Genomic DNA, 19,237 nt, shown 5'->3' on the forward strand with positions numbered 1-19,237 from the left:
CTCATTGCACTCAACCTCACACTTAATTTGATCCATTCAAAGGTGGAATTGGAAAGTATCTTTGTAAGACAATTCAGAGAGATCATTGACCTAAGAGAATCCATCCAACACTTTAAAAGTGCAAGATGTGAACTCAATGAGTCCATTCAAACCTTTAATCTTGGATTCCATAAGATGTTCAATTGATTTACATATCCTTTTGTTTTGAGTAATCCAGCCACTCTTGAGAGGATGATGCCCATTCATTGCACTCAACCTCACACTTAATTCGATCCATTCAAGGGTGGAATTGGAAAGTATCTTTGTAAGACAATTCAGAGAGATCATTGACCTAAGAGAATCTATCCAACACTTTAAAAGTGCAAGATGTGAGCTCAATGAGTCCATTCAAACCTTTAATTTTGGATTCCACAAGATGTTCAATTGATTTACATATCCTTTTGTTTTGAGTAATCCAGCCACTCTTGATTCATGTCCTTGATCCCTTGACTGCAATTTGTTGAGACAAGCACTAGGGGTGCAAACTCTTGGTGGATGCTTGTAGAGAGACAATTATTGTGGATAACAACAAATTACGCCTTAGAGACATGGTACAAAGTACTTTCCCACTTTTGATCAAACGAACTTGATTACCAACACTTGATTTACTCAATACACAGTTGATCCAAATCTTGTTAGCAATAACCAACCAATGTATGCCTTATCTCATTCATATATTCTTGATTAGGTGATTCATGTTACGAAAATGAATTGGGTTATCATATTCTTGTATTTCACATGCAAATTCTTATACATATGACTTAATTAGTCTAGAGGTGAATGCAATTCAATCTATTCTTAGTGTCATCCCTAAATGTTTTTCAAAACCTTATGACATTGATTCTTATGATGACACTAAGGAAGTGATAGTGAATTCATCTCTAGTTGGGTTTGTTGATCCTCATGTAGCAAATGCTTGTGTGGAACCTTTTAACCAAATTAGTGAGGATGAGGAGATCCATCTCCATGATTCTATTTAGGTCTTCACAAATTTGTTAGATGATAATATGAAGGAGGTGCTTCCTAATCCTATATCCCATGATGCGTAATGTCCCCATTTTTGGTCATTCCAACATCTTTGAAAGCTCCAGCTTTCTTGGAGAGCTCCAACCTTTTTAGAATGGAGTTCAATTAATTGTGTTGTGTATATGGGATCATGATGAATACATTGATGCTTTCCAAGGCCAACTTTGTTATTCTAGATGCATTCAAAACTTCTTGGAGGAATATTCTATCTTTGGAAAGTATCAATTCTTTTATGTTGGATCATCGGTGAGCTTTTGAGTACATTGGTGCATATAGAATTCACTTTCGAACTATAATTGTATTTTTTGCAACTTTGATTGGAGGTACAGGAAATAATTGAAAGTCAAATTGTTGAAAAAGCAAAATTAAAAGACAGCTTATATTAATTATTTACTACGTTATGGGGATGCGTCCCCAGGCTAAAATCCCCTGTCCCTATACCAGGGACATTTCGGGGACTTGGGGACGGCCAGGGGACGTCCCCTAACTATCCTGGGGACGGCCAGCCATCCCCCTTTTCCCAGCACATTTAAAAAAATTAAAGACTCAAATGCTCAAAAAAAACATTCTTTAATTTTATTACAGGTTTATAAAACTGAATTTTCACTCATATGATTGGTAAACATGTCTGAATCACTTCCAAAAGCACTTAGAAATAATGAACAGCAGCCTGGTAATAAATTTCACAAACACTTAGAACTCGGTAGTGCGTAAAAACATGGTTGTAGGTCTGCAATATTGGACTTTTCATTGATATGAAAGGTAAACAGGTCTGAATCATAGCCAAAAGCACTCAGAAATATGAATAATAGCTTGGTAATGAATTTTACAAACTCCCAAAACTTTGTAGTGCAAATAGAAGAGATTATAGGTCATAATAGTAATGGAAGACTATCAAAATATCCTCTAACCAGAAAGAAACAGTGAACTACATGCAAACAAGTGCTGGCATATTGACAATGAATTTTCAATTATGAATGCATATTGAGTATTGACAACGAGTTCTGAATTATGAATGCATATCAAGTATTGACAATGAATTCTGAGCACAAATGTGATATGTTAAGGTTCTATAATGTACATATACATGCTTTATCCATGTTTTCATATGAATATTATGTATATATACATGCTTTATCTATTTTTCATATGAACATTTAAAATTTACCTATATATTTAAAATTTTCCCTATATTTTATATAGCCGTCCCCTTTGCCATCCCCCCACCATCCCCAAAACTGGCAAAAAAATTTGGCGTCCCGGAAACTTGTCCCGCCGTCCCTTGTTGTCCCCGTCCTGAAAACTTGGGGTGACATAGATTATTTAATAAGGTTAATTTCAAGTGACTAAAGTGTTGGAAAAGTAAAGAGAAAAAAATAAAGTCACTTTATGGAGCAAAAGATATTATTATTTACAAGTGACTTTAAAATATAATTTCCGGAAAGTTCCATAGAGGGTTATAAAAGAGGCTGAAAGAGACTCATTGATTCATTCTTAGCATTTGATATTTTTCTCGAAACCCTAGTTTTTGAGGTTGAGTGGGTTTGTTCAACAACAGTCCTAAGACAAAGAACCTACGGCAAATATTGGTTTTGGGAGTGAAAGATCTTCCCTAGCCAATACGGGTGGATTCACACATTATTGACATTGGAGCTGAATGTTCAAGTTTGAAGATTTGTGTCATATGTTGTTTTGTGGAGAATTGTGTTGAAATAATATTTCCAAGTTTGCATTTTTGTTTCCAAATCATAGATTTTCTTGGTATTTAGAAAATTATAGAGGGTATCTGGAGAAAAAAAGGCACAAGGGTTTACCTGCTACAATGACCACTATAGTGCTGCTACTGTACCCACCAATATTGTTAGCTTATTGCAGCCACTGAGGAAGGCGTCTGGGTTTTTAAAGGGGAGTTGCAGTCATTTCTTGAAGGATTTATATGCCAAACCCTATCTGCTCCATTATATAGGTTATTGGCTATTTCACTGCTAGGTGCAGCATGAATAGGACTGATTACAAGAAACTTTCCAATTGAAGGTGCAGACAATCACATTCATTTACAGAGTTCTTCATGTTCAGATTTATGTATTGTTGTAAGAGTCGCACGTGTTTTTTATGCCAACTAGAGGAATTGGTGAGTGAAGAAAGTGCAGCCTTGAGGTAATCATTGGAGATATTCCAAAATTTATTGATGGTAAGAAATCAAAGTAAGATAGTTACAGTTCTGTCCCAGTAGTATAAGTAGCCATTTATATCAGATCTACAAGGTTGCCAGTTCCACTTTGGGCTTAGGTTTGGGTTCAAGGGTTTGGTATGTGGGTTCGGACAAATTCTTTTTTGGGGGGTAGGTTGGGTTTGTCCGTACAAAAACTTATAAAAAATAAAAATATATACATATTTGTAGCAGTAATTAAGTTCAAAATACACCACTATACTAATAGTCAAATAACATGGCAAAATACACTAGCATATTAATAGTCAAAACTTGATTGTCATGATATATATTAAAGTTTTAGTTCAAAATAATAATGTCAAGTGTCAACAATCAGCCATCATTGATCAAATATCATATGAGTCACCAAAAATATCATCCTCCATATGCTGTGGTAAATTAGAAGAATCACAAATACTGCCACTAACAATGGCACTAGCACTGACACTGACATTAGCGCTCTCATGCTCACTAGGTGGCTCATAGTCATCATCAACTCCAAGTGCAACAAGGTTGGAAATTGAAGCATCCAACTTAGTATACTCTGGCTCGATATCCCATTTCTTTGTCTCCCCTTCTTTGTAGGAATTTTCTTTGTGACTCCTTGGAGTCACAATTTAGAATGCACAAACACCAAGTTCTTTGCCTTTTTGGAGTGTAGTCTATTGCGCTTTATTGAGTAGATGGAGGAGTATGTGCTCCAATTCATATCAGATGTAGATGAACTAGCAACCTATCAAGACAGAATTATATGCAAATTGGAGGAGAGTTGTGGGAGTTATTGTTGTTTGTTCTTGGCATTGGCTGGCCGTACTGTTACCATTTCACACATCGCCCCATCAAGATGGGGACCCCGCTTTTTTTTAAGTCATAGGCTCTTAAATCCAGTCTCTCTCCCTCTTGCAGGTGAAATGAGTAAGTTCATAGGATCTAAATGTCATGTGAGTCAATCGTGAGCTCAACCGAAGTTGTTTCAGGAAGCCTTATCTTGTAAGTTTAAATGGAGAAAATGAAGCAAGGTGATGAGCAGTGTAATATCCCCTTCTCATATAGGTGTAGAAATGGTTGTTTTTAACGCAAGGAATATTGTCTAACACTTTACTTACAAGTCACAATCTGCTGGTTTGAGTTTCAGTCTGATACAATGCATGTTATTGACACCACAGCACCAATAAAGATTGCAAAATGACCTCAATAGTGTTTGAACTAGAAGCACAATACATGAACAACTTCTATTTGACCCTTCCAATGCATATACATGACTGAAATAGTAAGAATGTGCATCAACAGATGACTATCATTTTATCAAACAGTTCGTATGCATCAAAGAGATTGAAGCCACAACATAAGGAATAAATGCAACCTTATTCCTCCCTTTAATTATAGATAATTGACTGATTACAATATCAAGCAATGGCCCAAAACTTAGCTTACAATTGAAGCATGACTCAGAATTTACTGAGTATTAATGGCAGCAAAAATTCACTCATATAACATTGAAAACTTATTGAAACTATGTCAAAAGAGAACCTGAAATAAATCGCCCAAGTTGATGTGTGAGAGAGAAAGCAATATTGAGTATTTTGATGCCTCCAAGTTGGCAAATCAACCTAATTCCAAAATCGCCCCTGCAGCAATAAAAGTGGTCTGTTATTAATGATGATCAGCAGTTAACCATCAATCTTCCCTCCTAAAAAGTTCGTCTTCAACCCTCGAGTGTGTCGCTATCTCCTTTGAAGAATTTTGATGCCAAGATGTAAAGTTATGAACCAATTTGCTGGGTATGGATGTCTGATACAAATTTATCTTCAGACCTTGTTTGTCACTGATACCTTCTCAAACAACCTTCAAATTTGCCTCCAAAGAATTGCCCTAGACCCTTGATGCCAGCGCTGTCCTTCAAGGTAATCTTTTAATGCTCAAATAAGGTATAGAGGCAAAATCGAGGGTTTGGGCTGACTGGCACGATTTTAATTTCAGACTGATATGGCACTTAACCCCTCCACAAACACCTTCAAACTGTTTCCAACAGCATCAGCTAACTCCTCCAAAGATATTTCTGGCCTTAGTGGAAAGGTTTGATGACTTAATGGTGAGGTCTGACCCAAATCGTGGGTAAGGATGTAAAATACGAATTTGTCTTCAGACCTGCAACTTACAACAGCAAACTCACAAATCCTCTTCAAAATGTTCTCCAATAAAATCGCCTCACTGCTCCAATCAAAATTGATATACTATGTGCCCTTAATCTGAAAATCTGATAATTCCATGAACCCCATCTACCATAGATATGAAACAAAACTTGATAAGCACAATATGAAGGACTGACTTATCCTCCACTCTCAGCTGCAAATTTGTCTTCGAAAGAAGACTTCACAAATTAGGTGCTGATGTAAATTCCATCATGAATCCACTCCCAAGATGAAGAACTAGGGTTCCGTCCAACCCTTCTATCAATCTGCTGAAGGTTTGCATCCTCAGAGATTCAACTAATGCAACGCATCAGTCAGTTCATCCAATCCAAATCCATTCTCCAATGATCTTACAATGAGGCTCATCCTCTATTTATCTTTTTTCTCCATACGTCTCATAAACTTCTAGAGGATTCTAGAAATAATATTATTTCATTTTATTGACTTTATAATTAATTATTTTATTTTAAGTCACTAATTAATTAATTAATTAAATATAAAGTCACCCCTTTTAATTTTTAATTTATTTCAATACTTTATAAGAAATTAATTAATTATTTCTCCTTATCGCTCCACTTAAACAAAAGGCTAAAACTTCATAAGAGGCTAGAAAAATGGGGACATTACAAGCAGATAGACAATATTTGATTTCAATTCACTTCATTCTCCAAGCCCCCAAAACCTTAACTTCACGTTAAAGCCTTAAGAGAGAACACTTCAGGTTTGGTTATAGGGCAGCTGACTTCAAGAATTAGGGTATATGAGCGAACTTCATGTTGGGAATGAAGAGAGTGAATTTCCCTTGAGTGCCTTGTTTGAGTATGAATGTTTGAATGAGAAAGTCTAAAGATTGAATCAAAATGCAATAAAATGATTGAAGATAAGCTCATTTTGCAAATCTACTTCATCTCCAAGTCCTCATGAGGTTTACTTTAGGTTTGAGGATATATGAGTGAACTTCACAAATCAGCCCACATGAGTGAACTCCATAAAATAGCCTAGATCAGCGAACTTCAAGGATTAAGGTGGATGAGCGGAATTCATCATGGAAGAGTGAGAGAGATTTGAAAGCATTTGTCTTGAGTTGATTCGATTGGAAATGAACTTTACCAATCAGCCCAAATGATCAAGCTTCATAAATTGGACTACCTCAGCGAACTTCATGTTTTACCCTACATGAGCAAACTTCAAAAGTTGAGGTATATGAGCGAATTTTACATTTTGAGGATGAGTAAACTTCGAGAATCAAGGTAAATGAGCGACTTCACAAATCAAGGTAGGTGAGCGACTTCACAAATCAAGGTACATGAGCGAACTTCATGACTTGAGGGATATGAGCGAGCTTCAAGGATTGAGGTGGATGAGCGAAATTCATGATGAAAGAAAGAAGGAAATTTGAAAGTTTCTACCTTGAATTAATTCAATTTGAAACAAACTTCACAAATTCAATGATGTGAGTGAACTTCAAAATTCGCTGTTCGCTAAGGATGAGCGAACTTCAAGATTTGATGAACATGAGCGAACTTCAATGATCAATACACATGAGCAAATTTCATGATTAAAGGGAAGTCAATGTCCAAGCACCTAAGAATCAATGTCTTAAACGGATTTCACAAATTAGCCTAGATGAGCGAACTTCAAGATTTGCTATAGATGAGTGAACTTCAAGAAATAAGGGAGATGAGCGAATTTCCTTGATGCACTAATCCAACATTAATAAAAGTCAAAATTCAAATAGGTAAGTCGGCCAGCTTGAGAGATTTTTTATTGTTTTAATTTAACCAAGTCGGCCTAATGTGGAAAAGACACCACCCTTTCCTTGATCGCCTATAAGGAGGAGAGCAAGTATTCATTTTAAACACCAATCAAAGCAAATTCATCTCCCTAATCAGTGAAACTCAAGAGCAGATTTGTGAACTTTAGCAGCAAGGAAGCGAATTTATCATTATTAACAGCAAATTCACACCAAAAGATCAGCGACCTCATCATTACAAGGGCGAACTTTAGTAGATTAGAGGGTGAATTTCATCCTTCAATAGCAAGAAATTAAGGCGAATTTGAAAGATAACGAATTTCTGGACATTAATAGTCAGATTGCTGATCATATTTTGAATTCAAATCAGAAGTAAGTGCACCATTTAGACTGATATAAAGTCAGGGACAGGTCTGATTTGGGTCTGAAAGTGATTTTGTTAAGGTGAATTAGATCTCCCTAATTCATCTAGAAGAGCAAATCATTCACATTTATTGAGATGCAAGATTCATTTAATAGCTATCTTACAGGCCTCATTAAATCAATATTTCACTACTATCCTAACTTACATATCTCTCGTAGGTAAGAGATGGAAGCTCCTAAACCGAACAAAACCATGACTCATCATGCACTCATCAAGGAAGATTTGAAGAGCGGCACATTCGAGAGTAGGATCACTTCACATTGGAGCAAAGTAGGAGATACCAATCTCGGGAAGTTCGACACCAAGAAGTTCCGAAATCCATCATATGTAAGTGAACCTACTGCTACAGCCAAGAAGATGATTGAAAGTGGGATCATAAATGCAGCTGGCTTTCCTCCCACGGTGCAATGCTATGAGCTAATTGTGGAATGTGCCAAACATTATGACTCTCCCTCAAGAAGGATAGTAGCGAAGGATGGAACAATGCTTACATATCTCTCGAAGACAGCAATCAGTGAAACATTTCATCTACCCGAGCCTAAAGACATGGTCTACATAAGCCTGGAAGGAGGTAAGTCTGCCTATGATAATGATCTAGATGCTTGTGCAAAGATCATCGACAAGTTTTGGTTGAAGAAGAGTAGAGGTGGAAGAAGCAGATGGCCCGACAAACTACATATAGTGGACTTCCATGACGAATTCAGAGACTTTATCACCTTACTCCACCGATTGGTGGGTGCCCTTGAGGCTTCATATTATGAAGACTGGATGTTCTACTTCATTGAAACTATTACTCATGGCAAGAATGCAATCAATTGGGTGAGGCTCATCAGCAACAACATTGATCTACAATTAAGGAGGTTGATGCGCACCAGAACATTCTATATGAGCTCCTATGTCACACCATCGCGAAGCTCTCTGAAAACCCAAAAAAATCCAAAGAAATGAGCTGTCCTCGCCCCCACTTACTAAAAATAGTAAGTTTACCAAACTCCACTATTTGCTATGCATGTACCATCATTGCGAAGCTCCCAGAAAACCCAGAAGAGATCCAAAATCAAAACTGTGAAACTCCAACATGCAAGCCACCAAAACGCCGGAACATCCTCCTAGAAGTAGGAAACCCTAATTTCTGCTCTCGACTAGCCTACGGGTCTCTGGAATAGGCTAATGGCCAACTGAATTGATTACTGCTGAGAAGGGGACATTAGATAAAGTGAAACCATAGAAACCCTAAAAGTGACGACCTAGGGTTTGGAGCCTTCTAAAAGGCATTTGGAGGTCATTTTTCATCATCCTTGATTCATTTTTTACACACTTTCATCATTGGAGAGGTCTGCAACAGAAAACTTCGGTTGGATTTCAAGTTGGAAACAAAAATTCTCAATCATTTACAGTGTTTGGATGTAAACCCACACACTTGCAGCATAGAAAGGAACCTCTTTCAGGCCATTGGGGGCTAAAATATTGAGGAACTAATACATTTGCAGCAAGTCTGAGATAGCAATAGAAGATCTGGACAGATTATAAGACATTCCCAGCAAAATAAGTATTAATTATTGCAGGCCGTACCTTCTATAGTAGGCCGTACCCCTCATCTTGCCTGGAACATCAGAATAAATAAATTGGAGGGTTTTAGTGTTGGGTTTTGCTTTAGAATTCATTGTCAGCATTAAACATTAGCAAATCATCAAGTTTTTCAGAGATATTTTAGCACATAAAGGCTCCACAAGAATCTCATTGAGGAAAATTGCCAGAATTTGGGGGTCTTGCCTAGCAACCTTGGAGAATTTGCATCAGATTTGCCATTTATTCATTTATTTGTTTTAGATAATTATTAGTGAAGTAAATAAATAACTTTGGAGCAATTAATAGCACTTGGAGGCTCCAGTATTGTTCACTGCATCACTTCCAGCAATAAAATAAGTTCATCTAGGCTAGCGTGGGACACCTGGTAGGCCAACTTTGGCTTTGGATGTCATAAATAGTTATTTCTTTGAATTTGTAAATTGTTGGTAATAAAATCAGAATTCTGAGTTTTCATATGCTGGACAAAGACTATCAATAAAAATTCACTCACCTATTTGCATATGCTGGACAAAGACTATCATTCAAACCTAAACTCAGAATTCAGGGCAGGAATAGAGTTGGGGATCTTACACTTTTGAGATAATTATGGAAACACCCAATAAGCCAATGCCAAGAATCATGCTACTCAACACTCTCAAAGGCAAGTTCAAGTTGCAACTAAGGGAAATAAATGAATAGCATCTTTCTACAAACCTTAGTCCCTGCATGTGACTCTTCATTGGACTCTCTAAAATAAGGATATAAAAAATGTGGGGCCCCCATTACAACTCTTATTAGCTCAGGTACCACTCACCCATCCATCAAGGAATGAGAAAACATTTAGTTTGCACAAATCCTTGGAGGACTCACTCTAAACTGCATCAGACCTACCATCATGGCACTTTTGGTTATCAAGTTACAAAATTTTTCACACTCACCTATGGGGATAATTTATTACATATCTGAATTTCTTTCTAATGTTGTATCCCACTTATAATTACATTCCTTTTGTAAGCCCTAATCCTTAAGCTCTCTTTTGTCTCTAAATTTTCTATTCTTTTTGCCATGCATTTAGCTGTTCTCCACTCCTTAATGAGATTTTTTTGTAAGGCTTAACTGACTAGCATGCCTTCTTTTAATTATTATTTTTTTTAAAGTGCAAAAATCTTTAAGATTATTTTTTACTCAGCTCCTTGCTTTTGACTCTCTAAGAGGTTGTTGATATAAATTCCCTAATTTTATATTTATAATTCAAACCTTTTCCAAGAATAAGGTAATATACCATTTACCACACCCAAAAGAAAGAAACTCAGGAATGAAAGAAAGTTAAAATAAATCTGAAACTGCAATAAAACTCTAAGACTAAAGGTTTTTATCATATTGCATGCAAACAACTATATTCAATGTTTTTTCATAATGTTAAACAAATATATTGGAAAAACAAAACATGAACTTACATTGTATATGTCTGCAGGGAAACAAAGCAATAGCTTCTTGTCATTGGAGAGAGACTTTTTAAACATGACTGCTAGTTTCCTCCTTGTTGACAATAACTTGCAAATCATGTTCATTTTCCTTTCCAATATATTCCTGTATTTGAGCCCGTCACAAGATAAAATTTTACATGGGTTAAAATCACCACCTATTTAAGACTGAACATAAAATTTTATACAGAATAAAATCAGTAGTACAAGAAATCTTTACCATAAAATTGTTAAGGAAATTCTTGGTTTCTATTTCTTGAAAAACTCTATTTTATAGCCAGTGTTCATAAGTACAATAGTGCTGTAGAAGAAAGTCCTATTCCTAATTTTTCTATAGTTTAGACAAAAAACATTATTTATCAGATCCATAATGGGTCCATGCCTATTTAAGTACCAACTGAATATGAGATTATCCATCATTTATTCACTAGTGTAGTATTCCTGATCCAATCCAATTGAGAGGGGAACAACATAGTGATTGATATGCTCCTCTTTCCTGAACGCTATGAGCGGAGAGGTAGATCGCTACATATGCACTTATTTAATTACATGTTTCAAAACTCTGCAGAGTTACAAATGAAATTCCAGGAAGGAAAATAAGAAGGTCCATAACAACAAAATGAATAATTCACAGCAGGTCCCTAGCCTTGTGAAAGAAGATGATGGGATGATACCTTTAATCCATATCACCAAAGGCAAAGAACTGGCTATTGTGGAAGTGCATGAAGGTAATATGTGAGCATTTCTGTTCAAAAACCAAGTATTATATTTGTTTCTTCCTCAACTTCTTTTACTCATTTTAAGAAATATGGTAAGAAGGGCATTTACTCCTCTAAAATCTTCACTTCTAGATGCAGCACTCGGATAGCTAAGCTTAGCCCACTTGAATTAGCCATGGACACTCTGTCTAAAACCACCATTCCTACCATTAAAACTCCCTTGAAATGGATTCCCACTATTTCTTTGCCAACTCAACAAATCATAGAAATACTTCTAATTGAAGCCCAAATTCATTGACACCAACTCATCATTAATGATTTCAGCATCCAACATTAATGATGATTTGGCTGGTCCGGCCTTTAAAATGGAGGAGAAAGGGGCTGACAGAGCCCTTCTGCAACAATGCATTGCAGTGCTCCTCAATCATATTAACTGGTAGAAAAAGCAGTTGCTGCACCCAAATTGCACAAGGCAACAACAAAAATGCCCTAAATTTACTTGTGCACAATCACCAGAAAAGAAAGTTAGCTGAAGCTATGCTGCAAAGGACTAATCAAGGATCAAATGAAAGGAAGCAGTTGTGTAAGAACCCTACTGGTTCTAACTCTTCTATTGATGCAAATGCTGTCTTGTTTTTGTATTTTCAAAGGTTTTGAAGAATTTTAAGCAAAAAAATAACAAGTGTGCTAGGCAAGGATTGCACATAAAACTGAATAGATAAGAAATAATGAGCAACTGCAACTATATTATGAATAAGGTAACTGCTACAAGTAATTCTAATGCTAATTGCATACCCAGAGGTCCTCAGCTTGTTTTAAATAAAGAATTCTGAAGTTTGCCAGCCAAAACTAGGAAACTGCCAAAATGAGTGTACAAGTCTAGAATGTGATTTCTCTAGGCTAGAAAGTTGATGGAATTGGCTGAATAGCCTAGGCGTTGGGAATGGTGCAACTAGAATACAAAATAAGAGGCCCATTTCTGGAACCCACGTGCCAAGCTGGAAACTGTACGACCAACAAGAAAGGATAGTACGACTCGCTTATTGAATTAAATATGTTGCAATTGGGACGTCTAAACTTGAATGCCCCTTTTTTTAATTCAAAATTGTTGGTGTAATTATTTATTCATATAGGATATAATTACACCTTACTTAAGTTTACTTAGGATAATGCATTTCATAGTAGTTTGGATATGAGACACTTGGGGAAGTGTAACACATAAGGATGATGTATGTAGGAGAAATTCCACCTTTTGTGGTCTTATCTTGTTGTTAAATTCCACCTTCGATGGATGATCCACCTCTTGTGGAATATTTTATTATTTCTCCTACCTACCCCTACCTACCCTTGTTTCTCATTGAGCCACATGTCATGATTGTGTGCTCACATATCCATATGGCCTTGCCTTTATAAGCAAGCTCATCTACATTGTATGTAATAATTTTGAATGATCTAGTTGATCAGTATTTGCATCTTGATTAAAAAACAGTTTATTCTTATCAAATCTATTTGTCTCTCTTTTGTGCTATCAATTGGACTCTAGATCTTGGCAAATTCTCACATGGTATCAGAGCCATTGGAATGCCATTGGTTTGCCAATTGAGAGAAATTTGATGTAATTTGGGGCTTTGCATTTTGTAGCTTTCTATTGTAGGTTATTATTGGAGCTTGCTGGATCAAATCTGAGGCCACCATTGGATTGAGGAGGTTCGAGAAAGTCCAAAGCACCTTTTGTTTTGTCCAAATCCGACATCCGAGGCCAAATTTAGAGCCGTTTGAAGGTGGAGGGTGGTGACTTGTCCCAGGAGCGATTTGCAATTTTGGAGCATTTTTGGCACAATTTGTCATCGCCATTGCACTCAAAAGGCCCAAAAACCTCAAGATCTCTTGTCTATTCATCCAAATTGGAGCTCATCACCCCGAAGTAAAAAAATAATCCCCTCCCCTGGGCGGTCGTATGGACTTGCATACAGGTTGATTTTTTTTTAAATTTAAATTTTTTGTTTTTTTTTGTTTTTTCAAAAAAAAGAAGAGAATTTTATTAAATATTTTAGGGGGGGCATTTTATTGTTTGCAAGTTTTTGAAAAAATAAAAAATAAATTTTTGGGCCTTTATTGCCTGCAGGCATTGCGGGTAACCGCAGTGTACTGCAGCTCGGGGTATCGCAGATACCTGCGGCCCCGCAGGTGGACTTGCGGGTACTGCAGATCCCTGCGGCCCACAGAGACACTTGTGGGGGCCCGTAGGGGTCTTTAGTTTTTTTAAAAAGGTTTTTATTTTAATTATTGTTTTGTAATAAATTTTTTAGTTTTTATTTTAATTATTGTTTTGTAATAAATTTTTTAATATGTATTTTTTTTTAAATGTTGAAAATAAAAAAAATACTTTTCTTTATTTATTTATAATAAAGTTTTTTAAATCTAAATTTAAAATAAAAATAATTGTGTGTTTTTCTTCTTTATTGGTTTTTAATAAAGTTTTTTAAATTTTGGGCATTTAATAATGTTTTTATTAAGATTTTCTAAATCTTTTAAAAACAAAATTTTCATATAATAAGCAAAATTGGGAACACAATTTTTTTGTCCACCTTCATTCTTGTTTTGTAGCACTTTCAAATGGCAGTCAAGGGGGGGAGGGGGGGTCAGTTGCTCCTTTATATCTCTTGGCGACATTCCAATCGGAGGGACATTTTCTGCAGTATTCTACAGGGCTTCTTTGGTGGCGTCATCTTCACATTTCCATATTTGCAATGTTATGTTGTATGCTCTTGCATGATCATTGTACTCGCACTATCATAAAGTGCCACATCTCTTTGTATCTTGTCAATGATGACATATTTGATGTAATCCTCTTGTACATGTAGATTAGAAATATTCATGTGAGACCTTTATTCTCTTGTTGAGAAAGTATTTGGATTGAGTACATCTTCCATTGGTGCTCATCTGTCTGTTTCCTTGTGAGACTTGGTGCATGGCTCCCGTTGAGACTTAGATTGTACACATTTGTGCATGGCTCCTGTGAGACTTTGGTTGTACCAGTATTTCTACCATTTGATTATCCACGTGGTGCCCAAAGTAGGTTGTCTCCATGCCTGATCTTCATTTTGTTGCAGTGAGTGATTCATTGTCATCGACATTGGTACTTGGTTTTGTCACACTTTGACATTATTGGTGTAGCATTGGCTCTCTTTCTTCGTAATGGGGAGGTATTTTGGTCAACTTCATTGGACCATCTTTGTAGGAGATTCTACATTGAGGGGGGCTACTTGGTCTCTCTTCTTCTTTCTTATGGGGGGGAGTTTTTTCCCATTGGGTTTTTCTCTCTCTGTTTGTGAAAGATTGCATTGGTTTTCGTGCATTTGCATTTGTAAATGGGTACCTAACATGGCCTCGTAGCCAGGACCCATCTTGCATTGTTATCTTAAGTGCATTCCCCTAAGTTGCACTTAAGGGGGGTGTTGGTGTAATTATTTATTCATATAGGATATGATTACACCTTACTTAAGTTTACTACAATAATGCATTTCATAGTAGTTTGGATATGAGACACTTGGGAAAGTGTGCACATAGGAATGATGTATGTTGGATAAATTCCACCTTTTGTGGTCTTATCTTGTTGTTACATTCCACCTTCGGTGGGTGATCCACCTCTTGTGGAATATTTTATTATTTCTCCTACCTACCCCTACCTACCCTTGTTTATCATCGAGCCACATGTCATGGTTGTGTGCTCACATATCCATATGGCCTTGCCTTTATAAGCAGGCTCATCTACATTGTATGTAATAATTTTGAATGATCTAGTTGATCAGTATTTGCATCTTGATTAGAAAATAGTTTATTCTTATTAAATCTATTTCTCTCGTTTGTGCTATCAATTGGACTATAGATCTTGGCAAATTCTCACAAAAATCTGCAAATAACTGAAGGAAATAACTTCTGATGTAGCACAGTAAGACTCCTGAATGAAGCCCTCTCAGTTGCAATAATTCAGTTGATCTTTCACAGCCTCAAAATCACAAATCTATGAAGAATTTTCGTTCTTTAATAGCAAACCCTCTGAAACCCTTGTCTTAGAAAATCTACAGAGCAAAACCAAGCTATTTCAAATAATCAACAATAATGGAGTTTAAATTTCTTTTTCCCCTTATAATCCCAAATGGCATGAATTCCAAGAAAGTACGCCCAATTGCTATTTAAAATACATTAAATGTATTTTTATTACTTTACATAGTTCTAAAATGAAGTTGGGCAAACTTTTTTAATTAAGTGATTTTTAAAGTTACTTTATAATTTTTAAGTGGCTTTTAATTTGTATAAAGTCACTTTGTGACTTTATAATATCCATAAAAGTTAATTAAATAACTTAACCACTAAAATATTAATATCTCCCTCAATATTCAATCTTTTGTCGAGCCGTCTGAAGCTGGGGTCAACACTGTATAACCCCCATGTGTCTAGGTGCCCTGACTAAAAATAGCACTACTGCCAGATTGACTTAATATAAATAGTAAGTTCCTCTACTAAGCCCATACACTAATAGCAAAGGCCTAAAACTGAAACCAAGACTGAACTGAAGAAGTGGAACTGCCTTTGAGACTCTCTATCCAAACATGCTAGCCTACAAGAGTCCAAATAATAGACTAACCCATTAGCAACTGATGCTGACTAGAGTAGGGACATTACTTGGCTTTTAATCAGGCTATCCATCACAATGGTCTCAACTTTCATTAGGACCCTATCCCTCAAGGGGTTCCTCTATTGAATCATTTTTGTTGCATTGACAACATTAGGAAGATTCTAACACAATTATCTTCTTTCTAGGAAAGTATCTAATTCAGCCTTAATGGAGCTCATATAACTCATGCAATCTTTTGCTTTGTTTCAGACTTCAGTAATACTTAAATGCTGCCATTGAGTACTTGGTGCTACTTACTGTTGTTCTAAGTCTAGGTTTCTTAGTACGCTTTTATCTACCAGCTGTCCAAGGACTATCAACTTGAAAAAGGTGTTGTTGTGAAAAATAACAATTAATGCAGCCTTTTGGGCTTACATAGAGTGCTGGATATTGTAATTGATCTTATTTACCAATGAGAAAAAAAAAAGAAGGTTTGGTTTTAGAGCCTCTAAATGAAATCACTCTTTGTTACATATCAATAACAAATCCACTTAATTAATATTAAAAAGTAGATGTTATGATTAAAGTTATTTAAGAATTTCCAATATTGTAGCATGTAAATCAACTTTCCAAACAGAAAGGGTGTGATTTGATCTGGCCTTTTTTCATCCTCTTTGATTTTTCATTTTTCATTTAATTCTTGTTTTGATCAATAAAAGAAAGTTCTTGTTTGTTAATTTCTCTGCCTCAATTAATTTCTGTATATTTCTTAGTTGTGTGATATATCATGTGTTGGTGGCATATTGTACGTACGGGAATAATAAGTAATTAGGCAATTAGGAAGTACTTTGTTTAGTGATGTAACCGAGGGTAGGTAGTTACGGGTGCGACGGTTGTCCCTCGCACCCCCTCGATACCTTTATATACCATGTGATGTAACTTGTCATTATTACGATGAGGAATGGAATGGTATCTTTTCTATTGGCTAGCAATTGATATACATTGTGACTTAATATATTATGACTGTGTTTATCTAAAATCTATGGCATTACTATTCTTTGTTATGTATTCTGTTTGCATGCATTAAATTGTTCGCCCAGAGGGCAAACATATGGCGCCGTTGCCGAGTTAAACCTGGGAATGACTGGAGTCTACTACATGACACAATGATAATGGGTCAACCATTGAATGAAGGGAGAAGCAGCCCTGAGAGAGACGAATCCGAAGAATTGTTTGAAGGGGAAAGGACATTGATGGTAGACTTTAGGTGCATACTGCAAGCGTCCATTGAAACTCACATACTAAGGGAAGCAGCACGAGAAGACGTTCCTGAGAGTGTTGTGTGGACTTCCTTCGGAGTGAGCCTCGCGGTGAACTAGTTGATGAACAGCCTGCCCAACCTCTTGGCACAAGCTTTCCTTGCCCTTCAAAACCATCGAGAGGAAACATACCGTGAGAACCGACGACAACAAATCTTACATCAGTTTGAAGAGAGGAGTCGGTGCGAGGAGGAAGAACGTGACGAAAGCCGCCGACGAACCTTCAATCTCACAGAACGAAGGAATTGATGCCTGTGATGCTAAATAAGGACTAAAACCATGTGCCGAAGGGACAAGAAGAAGACGGGCACGAGGCAGCAACGAGGGCACTAAGGTTGGAGCAATAAGCTGAATGTCGGAGACGGCTGAAGAAACTTGCTGAAGAAGGAAGCGGGAATGGCAATGATGGCTCGAGTGGCGAAGGCCAAGTTTCTGTGTTAATAGAAACCGCTAGAAAGCAGTTGGGGGACCTTTCCCTCATGTTGGAAGAGATTGGCGATGAGAGTATGGTAGAGCCGTACACGCCATTTAGAGGTGCTGAGATCAGAAGAGAAGAGGAGACCGAGACCGAGAACAAAGAGGTGGAAGATACCGGTGCGATTGAAGGCGTCGAGAGGACACAAGGACATGGTAGTAGAAGCAATCTGTTTGGTTCAGGCTCATCACACCCTGGTAGTCAGAGTAACCTGGTGGGACCCAACGTACCAAATCTCGGTGAAGCACCTTCTGGAGGACTAGTTCCTGGAGGGTCAAGTTTTGGAGGGTAGACTGGGCTGCAGCCAAGGAGCGTAATGGCGAACGAGCAGAAGTTGCCTAAATTCACTAGAGATGGGAAGGAAGATCCTGTACGGCATTGTCGTACATGTGAAACGATTTGGTCGGCCAATGGAGTGGCCGACAAGGCTGAATGGGTGGTGCAGTTCCCCGCCACCCTATGAGGGGTAGCCATCGACTGGTACTCCAATACCGATAAAACGAAGATAGGAACTTGGGACGCTTCCTCAACCCCATTCTCAGTCATGATTTCTTTTTTTGTTGATCATCCCATTTTGTTTTCAATCTTTAGGAGATGAGCTTGTTTTTTTGGGGGGGTGATGTTGGCGGCATATTGTACGTATGGGAATAATAAGTAATTAAGCAATTAGGAAGTACTTTGTTTAGTGATGTAACCGAGGGTAGGTAGTTATGGGTGCGACAGTTGTCCCTCGCATCCCCTCAGTACCTTTATATACCATGTGATGTAACTTGTCATTATTACGATGAGGAATGGAATGGTATCTTTTCTGTTGGCTAGCAATTGATATACATTGTGTGACAATATATTATGAATGTGTTTATCTGAAATCTATGGCATTACTGTTCTTTGCTATGTATTCTGTCTACATGCATTAAACTGTTCACCTAGAGGGCAAACATCATGCAATCATTGGAAACTCAACCTTTTTGTAGCATAGAAACGGGACTCGCCCGGACTCGCCAAGTCTGAGTTCGAGTCCGAGTCATGCTCGCCGAGTCTTTGGGACTCGGACTCAGACTTGTCCGAGTCTGGCGAGAAGACTCGCCGAGTTGGCGAGTTTGGCTCAAACTCGCCACACTCGGCTACTGGCTGGGTTAGTAAAATGACAAAAAGAATACATTTTAAAAAGTTTTTTTTAAATGAATGGTATCATCTTTGTTCACTACAACCTTTGCCTCAGAATGAGAAAAATTAGGGTTACAACATGTCAGCCAATAGAAAAATAACACCCGACAACTTTATTAAATAATAAGTTTTTTTGGCCTTGCGGGGCGCTGCCCCTCGCCCCGCCCTGTATCGCAATAGGGAGCGCGCAAGGGGTGCTGCCCCCAAACCCCCGTCGAAAAATATGGGGGGAAACTGCGTCGA

The 19,237-nt window shown here is 37.3% G+C and overlaps 1 protein-coding gene across 5 annotated transcripts in view; it reads right to left on the reverse strand.

Annotated features, from left to right (window-relative positions):
• LOC131073169 (kinesin-like protein KIN-7C, mitochondrial) overlaps positions 1–19,237 on the reverse strand; it is a 344,338-nt gene that overhangs the window by 20,849 nt on the left and 304,252 nt on the right. For 4 of the 5 annotated variants that reach the window (XM_058009569.2, XM_058009570.2, XM_058009567.2 and 1 more), the window contains one exon: positions 10,670–10,802. In XM_058009569.2, the coding sequence (XP_057865552.2) occupies positions 10,728–10,802 (75 nt within the window). In that variant the 3' untranslated portion in view covers positions 10,670–10,727. Of the gene's footprint in view, positions 1–4,804; positions 4,903–10,669; positions 10,803–19,237 lie in introns of all 5 variants that reach the window. The other variant, XM_058009568.2, reaches the window with a different exon arrangement.

The sequence above is a fragment of the Cryptomeria japonica genome, chromosome 1, assembly GCF_030272615.1.
Source record: "Cryptomeria japonica chromosome 1, Sugi_1.0, whole genome shotgun sequence".
Taxonomy (NCBI): domain Eukaryota; kingdom Viridiplantae; phylum Streptophyta; class Pinopsida; order Cupressales; family Cupressaceae; genus Cryptomeria; species Cryptomeria japonica.